This window comes from Nansenia antarctica (assembly GCF_963989245.1).
Source record: "Nansenia antarctica genome assembly, chromosome: 4".
Lineage (NCBI taxonomy): Eukaryota > Metazoa > Chordata > Actinopteri > Argentiniformes > Microstomatidae > Nansenia > Nansenia antarctica.
The window spans coordinates 36,304,675-36,325,133 of NC_137689.1; the positions used below are offsets into that span (position 1 = coordinate 36,304,675).

Genomic DNA, 20,459 nt, shown 5'->3' on the forward strand with positions numbered 1-20,459 from the left:
CTGTCACACCGGTACGCCAAAAGCTGCGCCGGCTACCGCTGTCTGTCAGAGACGCAGTTTCTGATGAACTGAAGCGCTTACTCGCTGCTGGAGTGATCGAACCTGTCGACGCCTCTGCTTGGGTGTCCCCCATTGTCGTCATACAAAAGAAGACTGGAAAAATAAGGATGTGTGTCGACCTGCGTGAGCCCAATAAGGCGGTCATTATTGACGCCTTTCCACTGCCTCATATGGATGAGCTCCTTTCCAGCCTGAAAGGCTCCACCATCTTCTCATCCATTGACCTGGCTAACGCCTACTACCAGGTGCCTCTTGCTGAGGAGTCACGCGACCTAACGGCATTCATCACCCATGATGGACTGTATCGGTTCTGCCGTGTGCCATATGGACTGGCATCAGCGCCAGCTGCCTTTCAGAAGATGATGAGCATCATTCTCGCTGACCTGCCGGGTGTGGAGTACTACATTGATGATGTCATCATACATGGCAGTGACAGGCACACACATGACGAGGCTCTTAAAGTTACCCTGCAACGTCTGAAATCTGCTGGCTTGCAGCTTAATAACGACAAATGCCGTTTCCGTGAGCCCAGTCTACCATTCCTGGGTCACACTGTCTCTGCTGATGGTCTGCTTCCAGACACTGTACGCATACAGGCCATCGCTGAGGCTCCAGCACCCACTGACGCTACTACACTGCGTTCCTTCCTCGGCTTGCTCTCCTGGTACTCTAAGTTCCTGCCCAACCATGCCACTGTGGTGGAACCTATGCGAGCATGCCTGAGACAGACGGACAGTGCATTTCAGTGGACTGACGAAGCACAAGCCAGTTATGAAAGGGTCAAGCAACTGCTGGTAAAGAGCCAAGCCCTAGCATTGTTTGATCCTGCACTGCACACTATCATATCTACAGATGCATCTGACTACGGGTTGGGTGCTGTGATGTCACAAGTGGGCCCTGACAACGTTGAGAGAACTGTTGCGTTTGCATCTCGAACTCTCTCTGCGGCTGAGCGCAAATATGCTGTTGTGGAAAAGGAAGCCCTGGCCTGCGTCTGGGCTGTGGAGCGGTGGCGCACTTACTTGTGGGGACGCCGTTTCACTCTGAAGACGGACCACCAAGCGCTCACGACACTGATGACTACAAAGGGTGTCGGTCGCGCTGGTCTACGTGTTGCAAGATGGTCTGCCCGTCTCATGTCCTACAACTACGATGTCACCTACCGTCCAGGCTCTGACAACGCACCTGCCGACTGCATGTCTCGCTTACCTCTGCCTGCTGCATCTGCTCCGGCTGACGACGACACGGAGTACGTTGCTCTTCTCACCTCTACTAGTGAGTCTCTCTCTGCTGCTGACCTGGACTCTGCCTGTGCCTCATGTCCCGAGCTCACAATGCTCCGCGTCATCATCTCAAGTGGTTGGCCTCCTTCCTCTAAAGGTCTCGACCCTGTCTTGCTACCATACTACCCACTCCGCCATGAACTGTCTGTGAAGGACAGCTTCATATTTCGAGGCTCCAGAGTGCTTGTCCCTGACGCTCTCCGCCCTGCACTGATCTCCATTGCTCACGAGTCCCACCAAGGAGTGGTGCGGACCAAACAGAGACTTCGTGAACTGTACTGGTGGCCTAAAATGGATGATCAGGTGCTCAGTGCTATCCGTGCCTGCCACTTGTGCCAGTCAAATGACAAGACAGCAAAGCCACGTCCAGGTCCACTGCAACCTGTACCACTTCCTGATGGGCCATGGCAAAAGGTTGCCATGGATATAGTCGGCCCATTCGAAACAGCTGCTCCAGACTGCAGATACGCTGTTACAATGACTGACTACTTTAGTAAATGGCCTGAGGTAGCCTTCACCCGAGACATCACTACTAACACTGTGCTTGCCTTTATGTCATCTGTGTTCAGCCGGCATGGGAACCCGCTGAACATTGTCACTGACAACGGTGTGCAGTTTACGTCTGCATCATTCACATCCTTCCTGAAAGACAGACAAATCTCACACAGCCGATCTTCTCTCTACTACCCTGCTGCTAATGGGGCCATAGAAAGGTTCAATCGGGTGCTGAAACAAACCATCCAGCTGGCCATTCAGCAACATCAGCCTTGGAAACCAGCTGTGGTAGACTTTCTCCAGGTCTACCGTGCCACTCCTCATGCCACTACTGGCTCATCTCCTTTTGAACTGCTCCACGGTCGGCCCATGCGAACCAAGCTGACTCTGTTACCTCCTGCTCCTGAGTGTACTCCGGCGACGATGAACATTCGCCACAGAGTCAGTGAACGACAGCGCAAGATGAAGGCCTACACTGATGCCAAACGTGGTGCACGTCCTCCTGCTTTTCAAAAAGGGGACAAAGTGCGGGTTAAGAATCCTCTGCATGTGATGAAAGGTCACAGAAGGTACAGTGATCCTCTCACCATAAGCAAGAAGGTGGGGGACAGCACATACATTCTGAGTGATGGAAAGACTTGGAATGCCTCTCATCTCACTGCTTTCCCAGACACTGCCGCAACCACAGACGGAGACACTGTAGAGCCTGTGGTTGATCATTCACCCAGGCCTAGACGTAATATCCAGAGGTCTGGATGGCTAAAGGACTATGTCTCTTGAATAGCCTAATAATGGGTCACTGACAGTTGTTGAATTGTATTCCTGTTGTATGGGGATTGTTGCACTTATACTGTTTGCACTACTTTGGTCTATTGTTATTGTATTAGACTGTCATTACCTAGATTAATAATATTTAAGTTTCCTTATGTGATATTGATTGGGTAATGTGATATTGTTTTGTTTATACATGCTGAATCTACCATTTCATTTTTTTGCTTGCCTTGTTGTTAGTACAAGTAACTCTTTTCCAGAAAGGGGGAAATGTTGTGTCCTGCCCTTTAAGACGGAATCACGTGTTAGACTAAGGAGGAAGTTGAAGTGTATGCTGGGTAGTTGGCTGCCATACTCATTCATGCTGAGAAGCCATGTGGAGTAGTTGCTGCTATACTCATGCTGAAAAGAATAAACCTGCGTTTGATGGACCACGTTCTCTATCGACTATTATTACTTACAAGTCCAGTCCGGACATCACACATACATTTGTAACTTTCTTTTCCCCCCATATGTCTTGGTTTAAGAATGGTATTGAATGTAAAGGTACATTTGGGCATTCACTCTGCTCCATTCCCACCCATATAGTGTCAGTGTCTTGGGATATCCATGCAATCATTGCTCTGAGAGTTGGGCTGCCCAGTAATATTTTTTCAGGCTAGGTAGGTCCAGACCTCCTCTTTCTTTTGTGCAGAGTAGTCTTTTAAATTTAAGTCTGGGTCGTTTGCCTTGCCAAATGAACCTGGACAACCATTTATCCAATACAGAGAAGGTGGAAACAGGAACATAAATAGGTAGTGATTGGAAGAGGAATAGCAACCTTGGTAAAATATAAATTTTTATACTTTCTATTCTTCCTATCAAGGAGAGTGGTAGGATTTCCCATCTTGCAAGGTCCTCTTTTATGTGGCCCATCAATTTCCCATAGTTGGCTTTAAACAATTTCGATAAGTCTGTTGTTATAATAATTCCCAAGTATTTAAATCCCTGCGACCAGTGGAAGTCAAGCCTACCCGACAATTGATTTGGCCAATGTCCAACCAACATCATTGCCTCTGATTTTGATTGGTTGATCTGATAACCAGAGAGTTCTCCATATTTCTTTATGGTATCTATCAGCGCAGGGACCGAAAGGACCGGGTCGCTTATATAAGTCAGAATATCATCCGCATAAAGGGAAATCTTGTGCTCCTTGTTTCCCATGTCCTTTATGCCCTTTATTTCCTCATTCTGTCTTATAGATGCTGCCAGGGGTTCAATATTTATAGCGAACAGCAGGGGGCTAAGATAGTCCCCTTGTCTCACCCCTCTTTGTAAGTCAAAGAACCCAGAACAGCATCCATTTACTCTGACACGTGATTTTGGATTTCTGTAAGTAACTCCCAATCTATAAATTCTGGGTGAAATCCCATTGCAGATAGTGTGCTGTATAAAAAGTCCCAATTCACGGTGTCAAATGCTTTCTGTGCGTCAAAGCTTATTAACATTGATGTTTGCTTATTTATTTTAGCGCAAGTAATGATGTTTAGGGTTCTTCTTATATTGTTCGCACCTTGCCGATTAGGGATGAATCCTGTTTGATCTGGGTTTATCAAAGTAGTAATATGTTTTTGAACTCTTTGTGCCAAAATACTTGTCAGTAATTTCTGGTTGTTGCATAACAAACTGATGGGTCTGTATCCTTCACATAGAGTTGGGTCTTTCCCTTCTTTATGAATTACAGATATAATGGCCTGTGACCATGTCTCTGGAGGGTTGTTCTTGGAGAGGGAGTAGCTAAACACCTTAGTTAGTATGGGCGCTAGGTCATTTACGAAGCATTTATAGAATTCTCCAGGGAATCCATCAACCCCTGGAGACTTATTGCTTTTAACTTTTTTTATTGCATCTCTTATTTCTGTTTCCGTAATTGGTTCTATCATCTGTTTTGATGCTTCTTCTGATAATGTGGGGAGGTTTAAACCGGTGAGGAAGGTCTCCGTATTCTCTGCTGATGTTTGTTGTCTGGGATCTTTGTATAAATGTTGGTAGAATGATGCAAAGGCATCTGCTATCTCTTTGGGTTGAGACACTGTTTTGTTCTGTGTAGGGTGACAGATTTTGGAGACAGTGCGATTGGCTTGGGCTTTACGAAGTTGGAAAGCTAGAAGGCGGCTAGCCCTATTCCCCATCTCGTAGTATCTCTGTCTGGAGAATCTTAAAGCCCCTTCTGCCTTAAATGATAAGAGTTTGTCTAAGGCTTTTCTTGCCTCCTTAAGTTCTGTAGCAATGTTACTTGTTCTTGTGGTTTTGTGTTGTGTCTCTAGGAGCTTTATTTTGTTTTCCAGAATTAATTGTTCCTCAAGTCGCTGTCTCTTTATTTTTGATGATATCTGTATGATTTTTCCTCTGATAACTGCTTTTGCCCCCTCCCACAAAATTGAAGGATTAACTTCGCCATTTTCATTTATCTCAAAATATTCTTTTAGAGTATTACTTAATTCTTCCACTGTTTCTGACCTATTTAGCAGTGATACATTTAACCTCCAGTATCTGAAAAAGGAATGCAAGCCTAGATCCACCTTCATCCACCTTGGGCAGTCCAGACAGGACAGTTGAGTGTTGTCAAACAGTGCCTGGCTCAGTCCAGTCAACCTGGGACCCCCGTGGATAAAGGAATGGCCAATCATTCTGCCCACAACCACAAAAAGCCCACTGTCAAGCAGGACATTGGAAGTGGATGGCACAAAATGATTTTCCTCCCCTTCAAATAAAAGGGTCTTCCCTGGTCCACCTGGAAAATGGAGTGAGATGAGAACAAGTTTCATTTATCATCCACAATAGTTTTTTATGAATAAGCACAAAACGTGCTTTTTGTCATATCTGACACCTATTTGCCATTTGTAACAATATCACACTCCATTTGAAATAGAACTGCAAGAATATTACTATAACAACTACAATAATAAATAGAAGCTGATGAATAGAAGGGGGCTTGAGGGGCTTACGAGTTTGGCAATGGCGGTTCTCCCTGAGGAGGAGGGGGGCATGGTGGTTCCCTCTGAGGAGGAGGGGGGCATGGGGGTTCCCTCTGAGGAGGAGGGGGGCATGGCGGTTCTCCCTGAGGAGGAGGGGGGCATGGGGGTTCCCTCTGAGGAGGAGGGGGGCATGGGGGTTCTCCCTGAGGTGGAGGGGCGCGTGGAGGTTCCCTCTGAGGTGGAGGGGGGCATGGGGGTTTCCCTTGCAGAAGAAAGGAAGAAATGTTTAGACATTTGGTTACTACATTGAAATTACCAATACTATTGTTTCATAAATACTGGCATATGAAATAACAAAAATGTCAAACTTACACACAACTGTCCACATGCTCATTAATAATAGAGTGTAGGAATCGTTGACCACAATATAAACAGCCCACCATGGGTCCATTACATGGTTCAACATCCATAGGCACCTAGAATTAGACAAATACAACACTGATCGAATCAGATACATGCTACAAGTTTGATACAATAACAGACAATACAGTACTGTTTTATCCTTAAATTTCACTTTGTCCCAATACTAATGGAGGTACTACTGTACAAGTCAGAAATAATCAGTGTATTACTAATTTAAATATACAGTACACGATAATATAAAGGCAAGTGTCCAACCCTCACATCAAGCACACAGACATGGGAATCAAGAAGGAATAATGTCATAACAGAGGAATCTAATGTGTTAAGAAAGCTTGCTTCACTTACAGGATCCAGATCCAGATCTTTCTGAAGGGGCCTGATATAAATAGTGGATGTTCCCAGAAGACATCCACAAAGAAAGAGTGGAGTATAACCACTACCAGGACATTGGATTACATCCAGAGCTCTTGTTCTGTTCTGGCCCCGTGGCCTGAGTAGTTCAATTCCTCCACTGCCTTCAAGCTTGGGATACACCAAGGTCAATTGTTCCATAAACCCCTGGGCACTGCACCTTTTGTCTTTATATACAGGGGTGCACATAACTGGTGCGCCAGTGCGCATGCGTCGCCAAAATGCATGCTGCGCGGCAGATCAGCCGCATGAAGGCGCTCTTGCGCACCAACAGCTTTTTTGGGGGGGGGGAAAGTTGATTTCAGTGTTTACAGAACAGAGCAGTGCTTAAAGAGATGTCCGTTTATATCAGTGTGTTTAAAGAACAGACATTCAGTTAGTGCTTAAAGAGATGTCAGTTTATTTCAGTGTGTTTAAAGAACAGACATTCAGTTAGTGCTTAAAGAGATGTCAGTTGATTTCATTGTGTTTAAAGGAGTCGGACAGACTTTCATTCTTAAAGAGCAGTCATTTGATTTTGCATTTGTTTCTTTTGTTTTGCACACAATAATTTGGTCGTTCATCTTTATTTATGAATAAATGTAGTTTTGCTAATAATATATCCATGTATCCCTTTTTTATCCATCCTGTGGGACGGGTCGTGACTCGCGAGCTCGGGGAGCACCAAGCAGCATCCCTAGGTGCTCCTCTGAGCACTGGCCCCAAAAAGTTATGTGCACCCCTGTTTATATATATACAGTATATATAAAAAAAGATTACACAGGTTACTATTAGGACAAGTCCAAAGAACAAGTTATTAAACAGCCCTGTAAGACAAGCTACTCGTTAAAAAAATACAAAAAACATTTTTATTAACATTAGGCTACATTGTCTAGCAATTTTACCAGGGAACGTTATGCGCCTGTTAACCAAACCAGCCACCACGAGTTCCTCCTTTAAAAAGGCAGAAGGGACACGGCTGTCCTGTCTGCCACTCAGGCAGAAAAAGTTGTGGGTGTAAGGTGAGGGTCGTTCCGGTCTGCGCTGGACACCACTGCTCCCAACTGACGTTGACCGGCGATACGGCATAAACAGCCGTGACACCTCACCTACATCCAATAAACATGATGATTAAAATATATCCTCTGTAATTTTGGGTACAATTAAGTATGTCACTAGCTAACTTCACGTTATTACTGGGCTGTCCGGTTATAATAATGTAGTGTGAATGCAGAGATGTGTAGAAATGTCTACCTTGTCATGATTACAAAGATACCACTTGAACACACACACACTGTGACACATTGGTCACACGCGCGGGCACACGAAACACACACACACACAACACACAGTTTCAGATCTACTAACGGGTCTTCGTCGTCATCGTTGGCATCGCGAATCATAGCGAATCATAGCGCCACCTATGGCCGGAAAGGGCAGAACCTATGGCCGGAACCGGAAGGAAAATATGGTACCTACATCGGAATGCAATACAATGCAAATTACATCGGATATCGAAAAGCAATTCAAATTAGTACCCAACACTCAAATGCAATACAATGCAAATTACACCGGATATCGAAAAGCAATGCAAATTATTACACCGACACTCGAATGAAATACACTCATGACCAAATGTAATACGCTACGCTCAAATGTAATACACATGCTCAATGGAATACACTCATGACCAAATGTAATGCGCTGCGCTCAAATGTAATACACATGCTCAATGGAATACACTCGTGACCAAATGTAATACGCTGCGCTCAAATGTAATACACATTGATTTTATTTTGGCACAAATATGCCGTATTTTTGCATTGTATATAGTGTTACACGTGTATTGCATTCCGATGTGTGTATTGCATTCCGATGTGTGTATTGCATTTGAATGTGGCATGATCCACCTTCCATAGTGTCTTGAGCTCGACCTCAAATGGTTTTGTTCGTTTCCATCCTCCTTTCATGCAGTGTCTTCATGCTGTATATCACTATCCTGTTGGTTAAGAGGGAATGAGTGGATTTGGTCTTTGGTCTTAAAAGTGCTGATGTCGCAGTTCAGACAGCACACAACAACCTCCTTATTCAGCTGGGAGAGGTCCTCGTGTTTTCCCACAACAGGCAGTGAAGAGAGAGAAGCTTTCTCAGCCCGAGAAATCCTCTATCTCTCCTTCACCTCTCCTCCCCTGTCGTATGCCTCTAGCTCTCCTTCTCCTCTCCTCCTCTGTCGTATGCCTCTATCTCTCCTTCTCCCCTCCTCCCCTGTTGTATGCCTCTAGGGGCCCTATTATGCACTTCTTAACTTGCCGTCTTAAGTGTTAATTAAGACGCACCGCCAGGTTAAGACCTACCGCCACCCTTATTATGCGCTTCATACGCGCTACTGCTATTATGCAGGTGTCGATAGGCGCCCACACATAAGACGTAAAACTCCCGTGCATATATTGCTCATTGTGGGAGTGTTCATATGTTAATGAAGTGCACTAGGCGCCCCTGCTATTATGCGATCTGACTTTGCTCCTATCGCTAAGAAGTGGTTTGAAAAGTTCTTAAGTTTAGACTTCATGCACGTTTTGAAACACGAGCGCGCCTCCGCGGTTTGCGCATGCATGTGGGCACACATGAACACGCACGTGGCTCCACGGCAAGACGTCAAATACGGTCACAGTATAAATGCTTTATTTCAGAAGGGAGAGGCAGAGAAGCGCGCTGACCTCCTTCTCAGGACTTCCATAATAGCATAGCGCTAATGACTCAACGCAGCCGGTTCTTAAAGGGAATGGCACCTGGCACGCTGATTGGGTTGATTGAGAAGACGCCCAAAACACACCCATGACTAAATTCTTTGCTTAGCGCCGGGTTTTAGGCGCCCACTACAGCACGCATAATAGCAAAGTGGCCTTGACCACGCCTCCTCCACGTCTTAAGTTTAGATCTACCGCCTCGTCTTATTGATGAAGTGCATAATAGGGCCCTAACTCTCCTTCTCCTCTCCTCCTCTGTCGTATGCCTCTAGCTCTCCTTCTCCTCTCCTCCCCTGTTGTATGCCTCTAGCTCTCCTTCTCTCCTCCTCTGTCTCTCTTGCGTTCTCTACCAACCTCAGTCCCCATCCCCCTCTCTCTTTCTCTCTCTCCTTCCATCTCTCTCTCTCTCTCTCTCTCTCTCTCTCTCTCTCTCTCTCTCTCTCTCTCTCTCTCTTGAGCCATGCATCTATCATCTGCTCTTTGGCAAGTACACGTGTTTGGCTTTTACCAGACGCCAAAGTGACTTACAACAAATACATTTGTCTAAGTAAGTGAATCATCTATCCATCAGTCATCATAAGAAAAACAAATCTATGTTAACGTTGTAAAGTGTTACGCAGTTAGAACATCATAAAAAAAAAAATTAACATCTGGAAAACATTTGCAAATACTTTGGAATATAGTTAACAGTTTAGTATTCAATAACGTTTCAAACTGTTGGAATAACTTTAATAGTGAGTTCATTATTTACTAATGGTTTAGAAATGGCTTATAAAGTCATATTGTTATATAGGCCTACTCACTGAATACTTTATTAGGAACACTATCACCAGTAGTGTGGCAGTCAGGACCTGGGTTGGGGTTGGATTGGTATGATTGTTACATTCAACCCTCTATCCCTCTATCCCGCTCTATGGGAAAACCTCCATGTACAGTACCCAGGTCAGCTGGTGATCAGTCTTCCCTTCCTGTTCACATGCATCACATGGGTTAACAACGGGTTCTACAACAGCATGTTTGGATACTGGATTCTGATTGGCTAGCAACAGTGGTAAATACCCCAACTCCCTTCAGTTCAGCTCCAACCATTTCCAGTATCAATGCGCCTCCCAATCAATCTGATTAAGAACACCTGGCCTAGCCTACAATGTAATGGTTGATCTTGTTTATGGGACTATATTCTGTGACGGAAGGATATATGTATTCTGAAATTATTAATGATTTGTAAATAAATGAATTTAATGTTACAACCGTGTATTTTGTATATTATGTGGTAGCTTTTGTAGAAAAGCAATTTACCATTCGAGTGCGGGGCTTGTGGAGACATTTACCACTGGTACAGGCGAAGCCTCGTGCCACAACCCTGTACCAGTGGTGGATGTCTCCACACCCCCTTCCTCTCAGGGTAAATTGCTTCCATTTTGAATTGGGACCTTTGATGTCTATAGGAGCCCATGTGACCCACCTGTGGAATGGTAAACAACCCGCTCAGTGTGTGTCGCCAGATGAGCTTTTCCGCGTTAGAGAATACGTTCTTGTCCAACTCGGTGTTTCCTCTTGCGAGTTGTAACGTACCGTGCATTGATGCAACCATGCGTTATGTCGGCTTGAAAATGTTTTATAACGGAGGTGTAGCGTACTTGTGATTTGATCTTGACATTACTCGTGCTCTACCGTGCTCTCTAGCGACCTTCCTCTGTCTCTGTCTCTGTCTCCTCCTCCTTTCTTGTTTCATTCCTACTTTGTGTCAAACATTGAAGCTCTTGTATGTCGTCGTTGTCACAAGAAAGGCTAAAACTCTCTCTTCTCTTTGCTCCTCCTCTCTCCTCTAGTCTCCACCTGCATCACCACCTGTAAGAAGTCGGCCCCCCCGCCCGTGCCACCCCGGACCACCTCCAAGCCCTACATCTCTGTGACGGTGCAGAGCAGCACCGAGTCGGCGCAGGACAACTACCTGGACCATCAGGACCTTGACCGCGACCGCGACCGTGACCGCCGGAGCGAAGTGACCAGCCAGTCCAGCCAAGCCCACAGCAACTCCTCAGACAGCCTGGACAGCGCCCGCGCCAACAGCCTGGCCAGGGGCGTCCCCCGGCCCCCCCAGATCATCCCTGTCCCCCTCCTCGTCCCCAGGGACCCCATCGTCACCACCACCACCTCTACTTCCACCCATGCTGCCACCGACACCTCCGACCCCCGGTATGAACCCCTCAAGATGAGCGCCAACAAGGTGAACCTGACCGCAGAGGAGCCCCACGCCAACCCCGCGCCCCGGAGGAAGCTCTCCTCCATAGGCATACAGGTAGGAGGTGTTAGCTGTTACAGGTGGGAGGTGTTAGCTGTTACAGGTGGGAGGTGTCAGCTGTTACAGGTGGGAGGTGTTAGCTGTTACAGGTGGGAGGTGTTAGATGTTACAGGTGGGAGGTGTTAGATGTTACAGGTGGGAGGTGTTAGCTGTTGTAACACCTGTAGGTGGGAGGTGTTAGCTGTTACAGGTGGGAGGTGTTAGCTGTTACAGGTGGGAGGTGTCAGCTGCTGGTGCAGTTACAGCAGAGTCAGTAGGGTAGCATAAGAGTGAGCGCTGTTAGAGAAGAGTCAGGACTGTTGGACTGTCTGTTAGAGAAGAGTCAGTCATTTTACAGCTGAGTCATTAGTGTTACAGTAGAGTCATTAGTGTTACAGTAGAGTCATTAGTGTTACAGTAGAGTCATTAGTGTTACAGCTGAGTCATTAGTGTTACAGTAGAGTCATTAGTGTTACAGTGGAGTCATTAGTGTTACAGCTGAGTCATTAGTGTTACAGTGGAGTCATTAGTGTTAGAGTCATTAGTGTTACAGTAGAGTCATTAGTGTTACAGTAGAGTCATTAGGGTTACAGTAGAGTCATTAGTGTTACAGTAGAGTCATTAGGGTTACAGTAGGGTCATTAGTGTTACAGCTGAGTCATTAGGTGGAGTCGGTGTGCCCTCAACAAGGCGTTGGATATAAGTGTGTCGTGCTCCTCGCCCATCTCAGTAGCTTCTGTTTTCTACTGAATTTAATTGCTCAATTTTACAAACCATGCATGTACGGTACTTTCTCCCTGGGCTAATATTTATATGGGTAACCTTTATCATATTTTGAAGAATAATCAAGCACTACATTCATATGGATTGTCCTTATACATGTAGCTCATAGGGTTTGAGACTAGCTGACTGATCTGGAAAATTAAAAACAGAATATTTCCTATGTTGCCTGAGGAAAACCTTCTGGTCCCATTTAATAATTCAGGTTTTTCATCTGAATCAAACTTGACAATTATTTGTGACGGTGCTTTTTGATTGGTTGTTAGGTTGACTGCATTCAGGAAGTCCTGAGAGAGGAGACTCCTCCCCCATTGGCCAGATTCCAGTCCATCGGAGTGCAGGTGGAGGACGGCTGGCAGTAAGTCACTTCCTGTCCTGGTCACGACACGTCAACCACATCCTGTGATACCCTAACCCTAACCCTAACCACATCCTGTGATACCCTAACCCTAACCCTAACCACATCCTGTCAGGAAGTCATACTTTAGCGCCACACATCTCTGCCATGTAAATCTGTATTCGTCCCTAGGGGCCATTTATGATTTGAACACCACAACAACACACAGTAATGTTAACACATATGTAGCTGCACACATGAACAACAACACACAGTAATGTTAACATATAGCTGCACACATGGACAACAACACACAGTATTGTTAACATATAGCTGCACACATGGACAACAACACACAGTAATGTTAACACATAGCTGCACACATGGACAACAACACACAGTACATGGACAACAACACACATGTTAACATATGTGACAGGGCATGGTTACGGCCAAGCTCCACCATGGCCATCGAGCGTTGCGTCTAATGTGCGTTGCGTCCGAAATTGGGATCAAATGCATTGTAATCAATGAAAGGTGCTCCACCTGCTGCGTTGCGTTGCGTCAGCGTCGCGTCCGATGGCTGCGTCCAAAGTAGACTTTCAAAAAAGTTTGATTTTTGACGGTGGATGGACGCAGACGTCACAATGAGACGCCTCACGTGGGCGCCGTGGGGCGCCCACGTGGGGCGTCAATCACCGCACCTGTGGTGAACTCTTGTTGCAGGAATGGACGACGAACGGCTCATCCTTGAGGTCGAAAAATATCCACAGCTGCTCAAACTATCAACTGCAACTCTGTTGATATGTAACTAGATTTATGGTTAAGGATAGGGTTAGATTTAAGGTTAGGGCAAGGTTTAGGATTAGTGGTTAGTTAGTTGAAATGTTGTTGACAGTTAGTTGATCATCTACTGAACTAGCAACTATCTATTTGGGATTATGTAGAAAAAATATTACCCTGATTGGAAAATGTTCTGTATGATGTTGTTATTGTTGTGGACATAATTGCAGTCAAGGGTGAAATTACTCCTGTATAAAAAAAATGCCAGTGGAGCTGGAGTAGAACGTTGACGTTGACGCAACGCTGCAGGTGGAGCTTGGACAACGGGAAGTTGACGCAACGTCGATGGCGAGTTGACGCAACGCAGCAGGTGGAGCTTGGCCGTTAAAAAGTCCTCAACTAGGGCAAAATCATTTTTCTGTTTTTTCCAGATTATGAAAGGGTAGATTGTAAGCTTTACAATTATGTGTCATACATTGCAATCTGAGACAAGTTGAAGAAGTCATGGATATTTGAATGTTGATACCCCCTGAACCACCGTACTGAGATATCTAGCCTCAAAGTCTTCAGAGACGTTTTTCACAGAGGTAATGGGTGGGAACAATAGCTGGTTAACTCCACCCTAATCACTCCCTCAAGACAACCACTCCCCCATTACACTACCTGTCATTATCTACCTGTCATCTGTCAGTGGGGTTGTCAGCTAACCCTCAGGAAACATGCAGGGCTGACACGTTTAAATAGCTAAACAATAGTAATAATTATAATAATAATTATTCAAGATTCATGATTTTTTTATTGCCATGTGTGCGAAACGTTTATTACATCCCATTACAAGTACAAGAGAGTAAAATGTATGGCAATGGAAAAAATTAGGCAAAAATTTAGCAATACAATAATAGAATGGTAAAAAAGTATAATGTTGTGTCCGTGTGCATGCATGTATCATTATAGTCCATAAAGCATCTAGTGGGACTTCGGTGTAGTTCCTTCCCATCCCATCTGGGCATCAAAGCTGTAATAAAAAAAGAAGACAGTACATTTAAAATGATTGCCCACTGTTACCAACACCACTTTTAACGAAATAGCCTACTACTATCTTCATAAAATATAATTGCTTATACAATGACAATGACAAATACCTGAAGTGCTGGTGACTCTCATCAAGTTGTCATCTCTCAGAACCTCTCACCTCCTCATTCTGTAACACAAATTTCAGGTCAGAGGTGTGGACTCTTCTCTAGTGTAGGTTTTCCATAGACTCAGTGTACTGTAAGTAGGCTAGTGAAATAATTTAAATTCACAGTATTATTCTACAGCAAATCTACATATCAATGAATTAATCATTATTTTTGATTCCACACAACATTATCGTTCATTACAAAAGCATTTACTTTTTGTATAATCTATTATATCTCTAACAAAGCTAGCTAGCTAGCTAACAAGCTAACACTTGCTTGGCTAGCTGGTACACACAAACACACTAAAATGGTGCATGAAACATATTACACTATGTTGCATGTTTAGTAGGTCTGTATTTATTCATTATGTTTTATATTTGACAACCTATTTCTTCCTCCCACCATCTCCTATTCGTTTTGTAGAGGGGTGGCATAATTGTGGTGAGCAGTTTCAGTGGTCTGATAACTGATGCTAACAACGGGGCTATCTACCTTACTCACAAAACAACAAATAACTGTTTGGCTATCCTAAGTAAACAACACAAAATCCGAGTAAACAACACATGTAACTCACTAAAACTTACCCAAGAACACAGCAGAAGGTCTGTCTGCAGACGACTGTCCCAAGAATAGTGAACTGGTGTGGAGATCAATGTCTGAAATTCCGTTGTCATCGTCAGATTCGGAGTTCGGAGTTCCCGTTTGGAGTTCCCGTTATGTATAGTCCAATATGAAGGAGTTAATTAATTGCCCACTGTCGATATTTCTGCCTGCTTTTGAAATTCTGTTGATAGCGTTAGCTAGAGCTTGAGCCTCCATCTTGTAAACAAACAGATCCACGTGCAGATGGCTCCTTACATAGAGCTGGGGTGGGCGTGGCTACACACACTGCCACACTAATACGAATAATACCCCCCACCCGACTTTGATAACTAAATGTAGGTATTTAGTGAATGTAAAACTGTTTGATATGATATCGAGTGGGTTCTTCATCGCTTCGTTTGTCGTCCTATGCCAAAAACCGGAAAACACAATTTTTTTCACAACAAGACTTGGCTCGATTGTGAGCTTTTACAATTGCCGAGATGGGGACCTATTAATCAAACCGTGTCACATATAGCTGCACACATGGACAATAATGTTAACATATAGCTGCACACATGGACAGGAACATATACAGAAGCATACATTATTACACAATGGGACTTACAAATTACAATATTTGTAATATTTCTGCAGGGCATTCTTCTTCTTTTCATGGTGTTTTTTGAATACCAGGAAGTCCTGGCATGTCACACTCAGCCTTCCTCCCTGGTTTTACTCTCCTGGGACCTCTGAGTTTGACCTCTGAGTTTGACCTCTGAGTTTGCATGCGGATGAGTTTGCTTAATACCAGCTGGTTGTCAGAAGTCCTCTCAGAATTCGAACGCATCTTGAATGAGCCTTAACTGTCGTCTTCCACAAGGTCAGTAGATAATGAAGAGGTCATTTCTGTTTCTGAAAACATCCCCTCGTGTTATTTGCACTATCAATGAAAGGTTGCTCCTCGTCCCCTCAAGCAATCCCCAGACTCTACTTATTTAGCAATTTCCATCACTTACTATTCTTGTCATCCTCTATTCTTAATGAAAAATTCAAAGTATTTCCACCCATAACTGTCTCTCTCCTCGTTTCATGTTTCCTGCGGTTTAAATGGGGAGACGAGGATGTTGCCAAGGTCAGACAGTGGGGAAGGTTTTCCGCTAACAGCCGATTCCCCAGCCAAGCCGCTGTCCTGCATATGTGATATGTGGCGAGGCTTGGCGAGGGTGTGTGTCTGCTGCCTCCCAGCTGTGTGTGTGTGTGTGTGTGTGTGTGTGTGTGTCTGCTGCCTCCCAGCTGAGTGCAGACGAAGCAATGCTACACTCTAATCGATACACCTCCTCTGGGTTCATGTCTCATTGATCACCTGAGAAGGAAGTGTGTCAGTGTTGGGAACATTGCCTGGTCCTGTTGTTTCCTCTTCTAGTAGCGGTGTTGGATGGCTGGACAGTGAAACTAGCTGCTGCAGGGGGGCTGGTTATGATAGCTAACAGAATAACAGAATGACAGAGAGTTTTCACCAGTAGTATTGACTCTTTTCTCCCTCGTCCCACCGTTGTGCGTCTGTGTGTCTCAGGCTCAGCCGCTCCAGCAGCAAGCCGGAGACTGACTCGGACACACAGGACCTCCTGGGCCTCTCCCACCTCGCCAACTCCAACTCTGCCAAGCCTAGCGAGAAGAAAGTCATGATGGTCAACAGCGCCAGCCAGTCCATCAGCTCTCCCCCCGGGGGTGGGGGGGGGTCAGGCCTGGGCCTTCAGGACATCCACAGTGACTCCACCAACACAGACACCACGTCTCCGCCTCCGCGCCAGATCCTTAACCGCTCCACCACCCGCAGCAGCTCCTCCTCCTTCTCAGAGAGTCTGGACCCGGCGTTGGACCCCTCGTGCCTGCCGCCCCCAGACCCCTGGCTGGAGAGCGGGAACGGGAACGGGAACGGGAGTGCGGGGCCACAGTGCCCCGGGGGGGGGGGGGGGGCCTGCCGGAGGGACGGACACTGGTTCCTGAAGCTGCTGCAGGCGGAGACGGGCCGCATGGAGGGCTGGTGCCACCAGATGGAGCAGGAGACCAAAGACAACCCGCTCTCGGAGGAAGGTAAGAGAGAACTGGAGGAGGAGGAGGAGGAGGAGGAGGAGGAGGAGGGTAAGAGAGAACTGGAGGAGGAGGAGGGTAAGAGAGAACTGGGGGAGGAGGAGGGTAAGAGAGAACTGGAGGAGGAGGGTAAGAGAGAACTGGGGGAGGAGGAGGGTAAGAGAGAACTGGAGGAGGAGGAGGGTAAGAGAGAACTGGAGGAGGAGGAGGAGGGTAAGAGAGAACTGGAGGAGGAGGGTAAGAGAGAACTGGAGGAGGAGGAAGAGGGTAAGAGAGAACTGGAGGAGGAGGAGGAGGGTAAGAGAGAACTGGAGGAGGAGGGTAAGAGAGAACTGGAGGAGGAGGAGGGTAAGAGAGAACTGGAGGAGGAGGAGGAGAGTAAGAGAGAACTGGAGGAGGAGGAGGAGGGTAAGAGAGAACTGGAGGAGGAGGAGGAGAGTAAGAGAGAACTGGAGGAGGAGGGTAAGAGAGAACTGGAGGAGGAGGAGGGTAAGAGAGAACTGGAGGAGGAGGAGGAGAGTAAGAGAGAACTGGAGGAGCAGGAGGAGGGTAAGAGAGAACTGGAGGAGGAGGAGGAGAGTAAGAGAGAACTGGAGGAGGAGGGTAAGAGAGAACTGGAGGAGGAGGGTGAGGAGGGTAAGAGAGAACTGGGGGAGGAGGAGGGTAAGAGAGAACTGGAGGAGGAGGAGGGTAAGAGAGAACTGGAGGAGGAGGAGGGTAAGAGAAAACTGGAGGAGGAGGGTAAGAGAGAACTGGAGGAGGAGGAGGAGGAGGAGGAGGAGGGTAAGAGAGAACTGGAGGAGGAGGAGGAGGGTAAGAGAGAACTGGAGGAGGAGGAGGAGGAGGGTAAGAGAGAACTGGAGGAGGAGGAGGAGGGTAAGAGAGAACTGGAGGAGGAGGAGGGTAAGAGAGAACTGGAGGAGGAGGAGGGTAAGAGAGAACTGGAGGAGGAGGGTAAGAGAGAACTGGAGGAGGAGGAGGAGGGTAAGAGAGAACTGGAGGAGGAGGAGAGTAAGAGAGAACTGGAGAAGAAGGAGGGTAAGAGAGAACTGGAGGAGGAGGAGAGTAAGAGAGAACTGGAGGAGGAGGAGGGTAAGAGAGAACTGGAGGAGGAGGAGGAGGGTAAGAGAGAACTGGAGGAGGAGGAGGAGGGTAAGAGAGAACTGGGGGAGGAGGAGGAGGAGGGTAAGAGAGAACTGGGGGAGGAGGAGGGTAAGAGAGAACTGGGGGAGGAGGAGGAGTAGGGTAAGAGAGAACTGGGGAGGAGGAGGAGGGTAAGAGAGAACTGGAGGAGGGTAAGAGAGAACTGGAGGAGGAGGAGGAGGAGGGTAAGAGAGAACTAGAGGAGGAGGGTAAGAGAGAACTGGAGGAGGAGGAGGGTAAGAGAGAACTGGAGGAGGAGGAGGAGGAGGGTAAGAGAGAACTGGCGGAGGAGGAGGGTAAGAGAGAACTGGAGGAGGAGGAGGGTAAGAGAGAACTGGAGGAGGAGGGGGGTAAGAGAGAACTGGAGGAGGAGGAGGGTAAGAGAGAACTGGAGGAGGAGGAGGGTAAGAGAGAACTGAAGGAGGAGGAGGAGGGTAAGAGAGAACTGGGGATGAGGAGGGTAAGAGAACTGAAGGAGGAGGAGGGTAAGAGAACTGGAGGAGGAGGAGGAGGAGGAGGGTAAGAGAGAACTGGGGATGGAGGCTGTTGTAGAATGTTGTAGGATGTTGTAGGATGTTGTAGGGTGTTGTAGGGTGTTGTAGGATGTTGTAGGATGTTGTAGGAGGCCACATCTGTCCTCAGCAGCGTAAATGGCCTGAAATGAGATCCAGCAGGACTGCGGTCCTGGAGTTCTACAGCCAAACAAGCGTCACTTTCATCTGGCTGCAGATTAGTAGCAAGCATGTTGAAGCATATGCCTTATTATATGACTCTGCTCTAATATTAACACAAAGTTTGCTACCATTCGGTCATAATGAAACATGACCCATGTCAGCAGAAGGCAAGGCAAGTTTATTTGTATAGCACATTTCATTCAACAGGGCAATTCAAAGTGCTTTACATACATTATTTAAAAATACAGCAAGAGCAGCATAGTAAGAACAAATGTTTTACAATGAATAAAAGCAAATATAAGAAGTAAATAGATATAGATAAAACATTTAGTATAAACAATAGTTAATGGAAAAAAGACATTGATAGAAGTGTTTGTGTTTAATCATAACTGCTGCAAAACATGAAGGTTTTGAGCTTAGATTTAAATATTTTAAGGGTTCGGGCCTGTTTGATTTCTTCAGGGAGTTTGTTCCAGGAGCATGCGGCAGCATGACTGAAAGCTGCTGCGCCGTGTTTTGTTTTCACTCTTGGAATGATTAGCTGATTAGTCTCAGCTGACCTTAGGGGCCTTGCGGGAATACAGGGTGGCAGAAAGTAAACAAATTAGACTATTCTCTCATCCTCGTCATTAAATCAACATTCAGACGGAAAAAAAAGATCTGGTCTGTGACACATAATGATGTCATCACAGCAGGGTGACCTCTGACCTGATCTGACGGGTCAAAGCTCGCATGTGGATTTCATCCCTCTGCTTCACACTTAAGACACACGGACCGCAGCGGATGAGGCGGTAATACCTGGGGTTAACACACACACACACACACACACACACACACACAGGCAGGGCCGGTAATCCATAGAGTTACACTAATCTACTAATCTACTGTAATCTAATCTACTCTGTACCTGATTAACATTCAGATTAGACTAGCGTCTCAACATCAGGCTGACATGGCAGACGGCCTCATACACACACACACACACACACACACACACACACACACACACACACACACACACTGTGCAGGCCGAAAACCTCAAACTCAATCAACCATGCTGAGCTCATATCTCCAGATCTGGAACGTATCATGAACAAGGTGGTTTTAACACAACAGTCTGGACTTGTGAGTGCGTGTGTGTGAATGCGTGTGTGTGTGTGTGTGTGTGTGTGTGTGTGTGTGTGTGTGTGTGTGTGTGTGAGTGGTGCGTGTGCCTCTGTCTTTGGCCCTGTCAGCGAGAGGGAATACACACAGAATGCCCAAACATGCAGGACCATAAACACCTGGGTCGCCTCCTAATCTCCCTGTCATAACATCAAGACGCTGATCACATGTCTTTCTGTTTCACCCAGGCCAAACGGTTGTCCTTTTTCTTTATGCAGGACAACTGACTACGGTAATAGAGACTGAAGACCAAAGTATCTATGGAAGCTCCGATGCCTTAAACAAGGATCCATTACCCTCTAATCCTCTTT

At 46.2% G+C, this 20,459-nt stretch overlaps 1 protein-coding gene across 1 annotated transcript in view; it reads left to right on the top strand.

Annotated features, from left to right (window-relative positions):
* dlgap4b (discs, large homolog-associated protein 4b) overlaps positions 1–20,459 on the top strand; it is a gene marked incomplete at both ends in the record, with an annotated part of 149,587 nt that overhangs the window by 122,275 nt on the left and 6,853 nt on the right. The window contains 3 exons of the mRNA XM_080528253.1: positions 10,959–11,428; positions 12,457–12,548; positions 16,650–17,170. Of these exons, the coding sequence (XP_080384379.1) occupies positions 10,959–11,428; positions 12,457–12,548; positions 16,650–17,170 (1,083 nt within the window). The remainder of the gene's footprint in view (positions 1–10,958; positions 11,429–12,456; positions 12,549–16,649; positions 17,171–20,459) is intronic.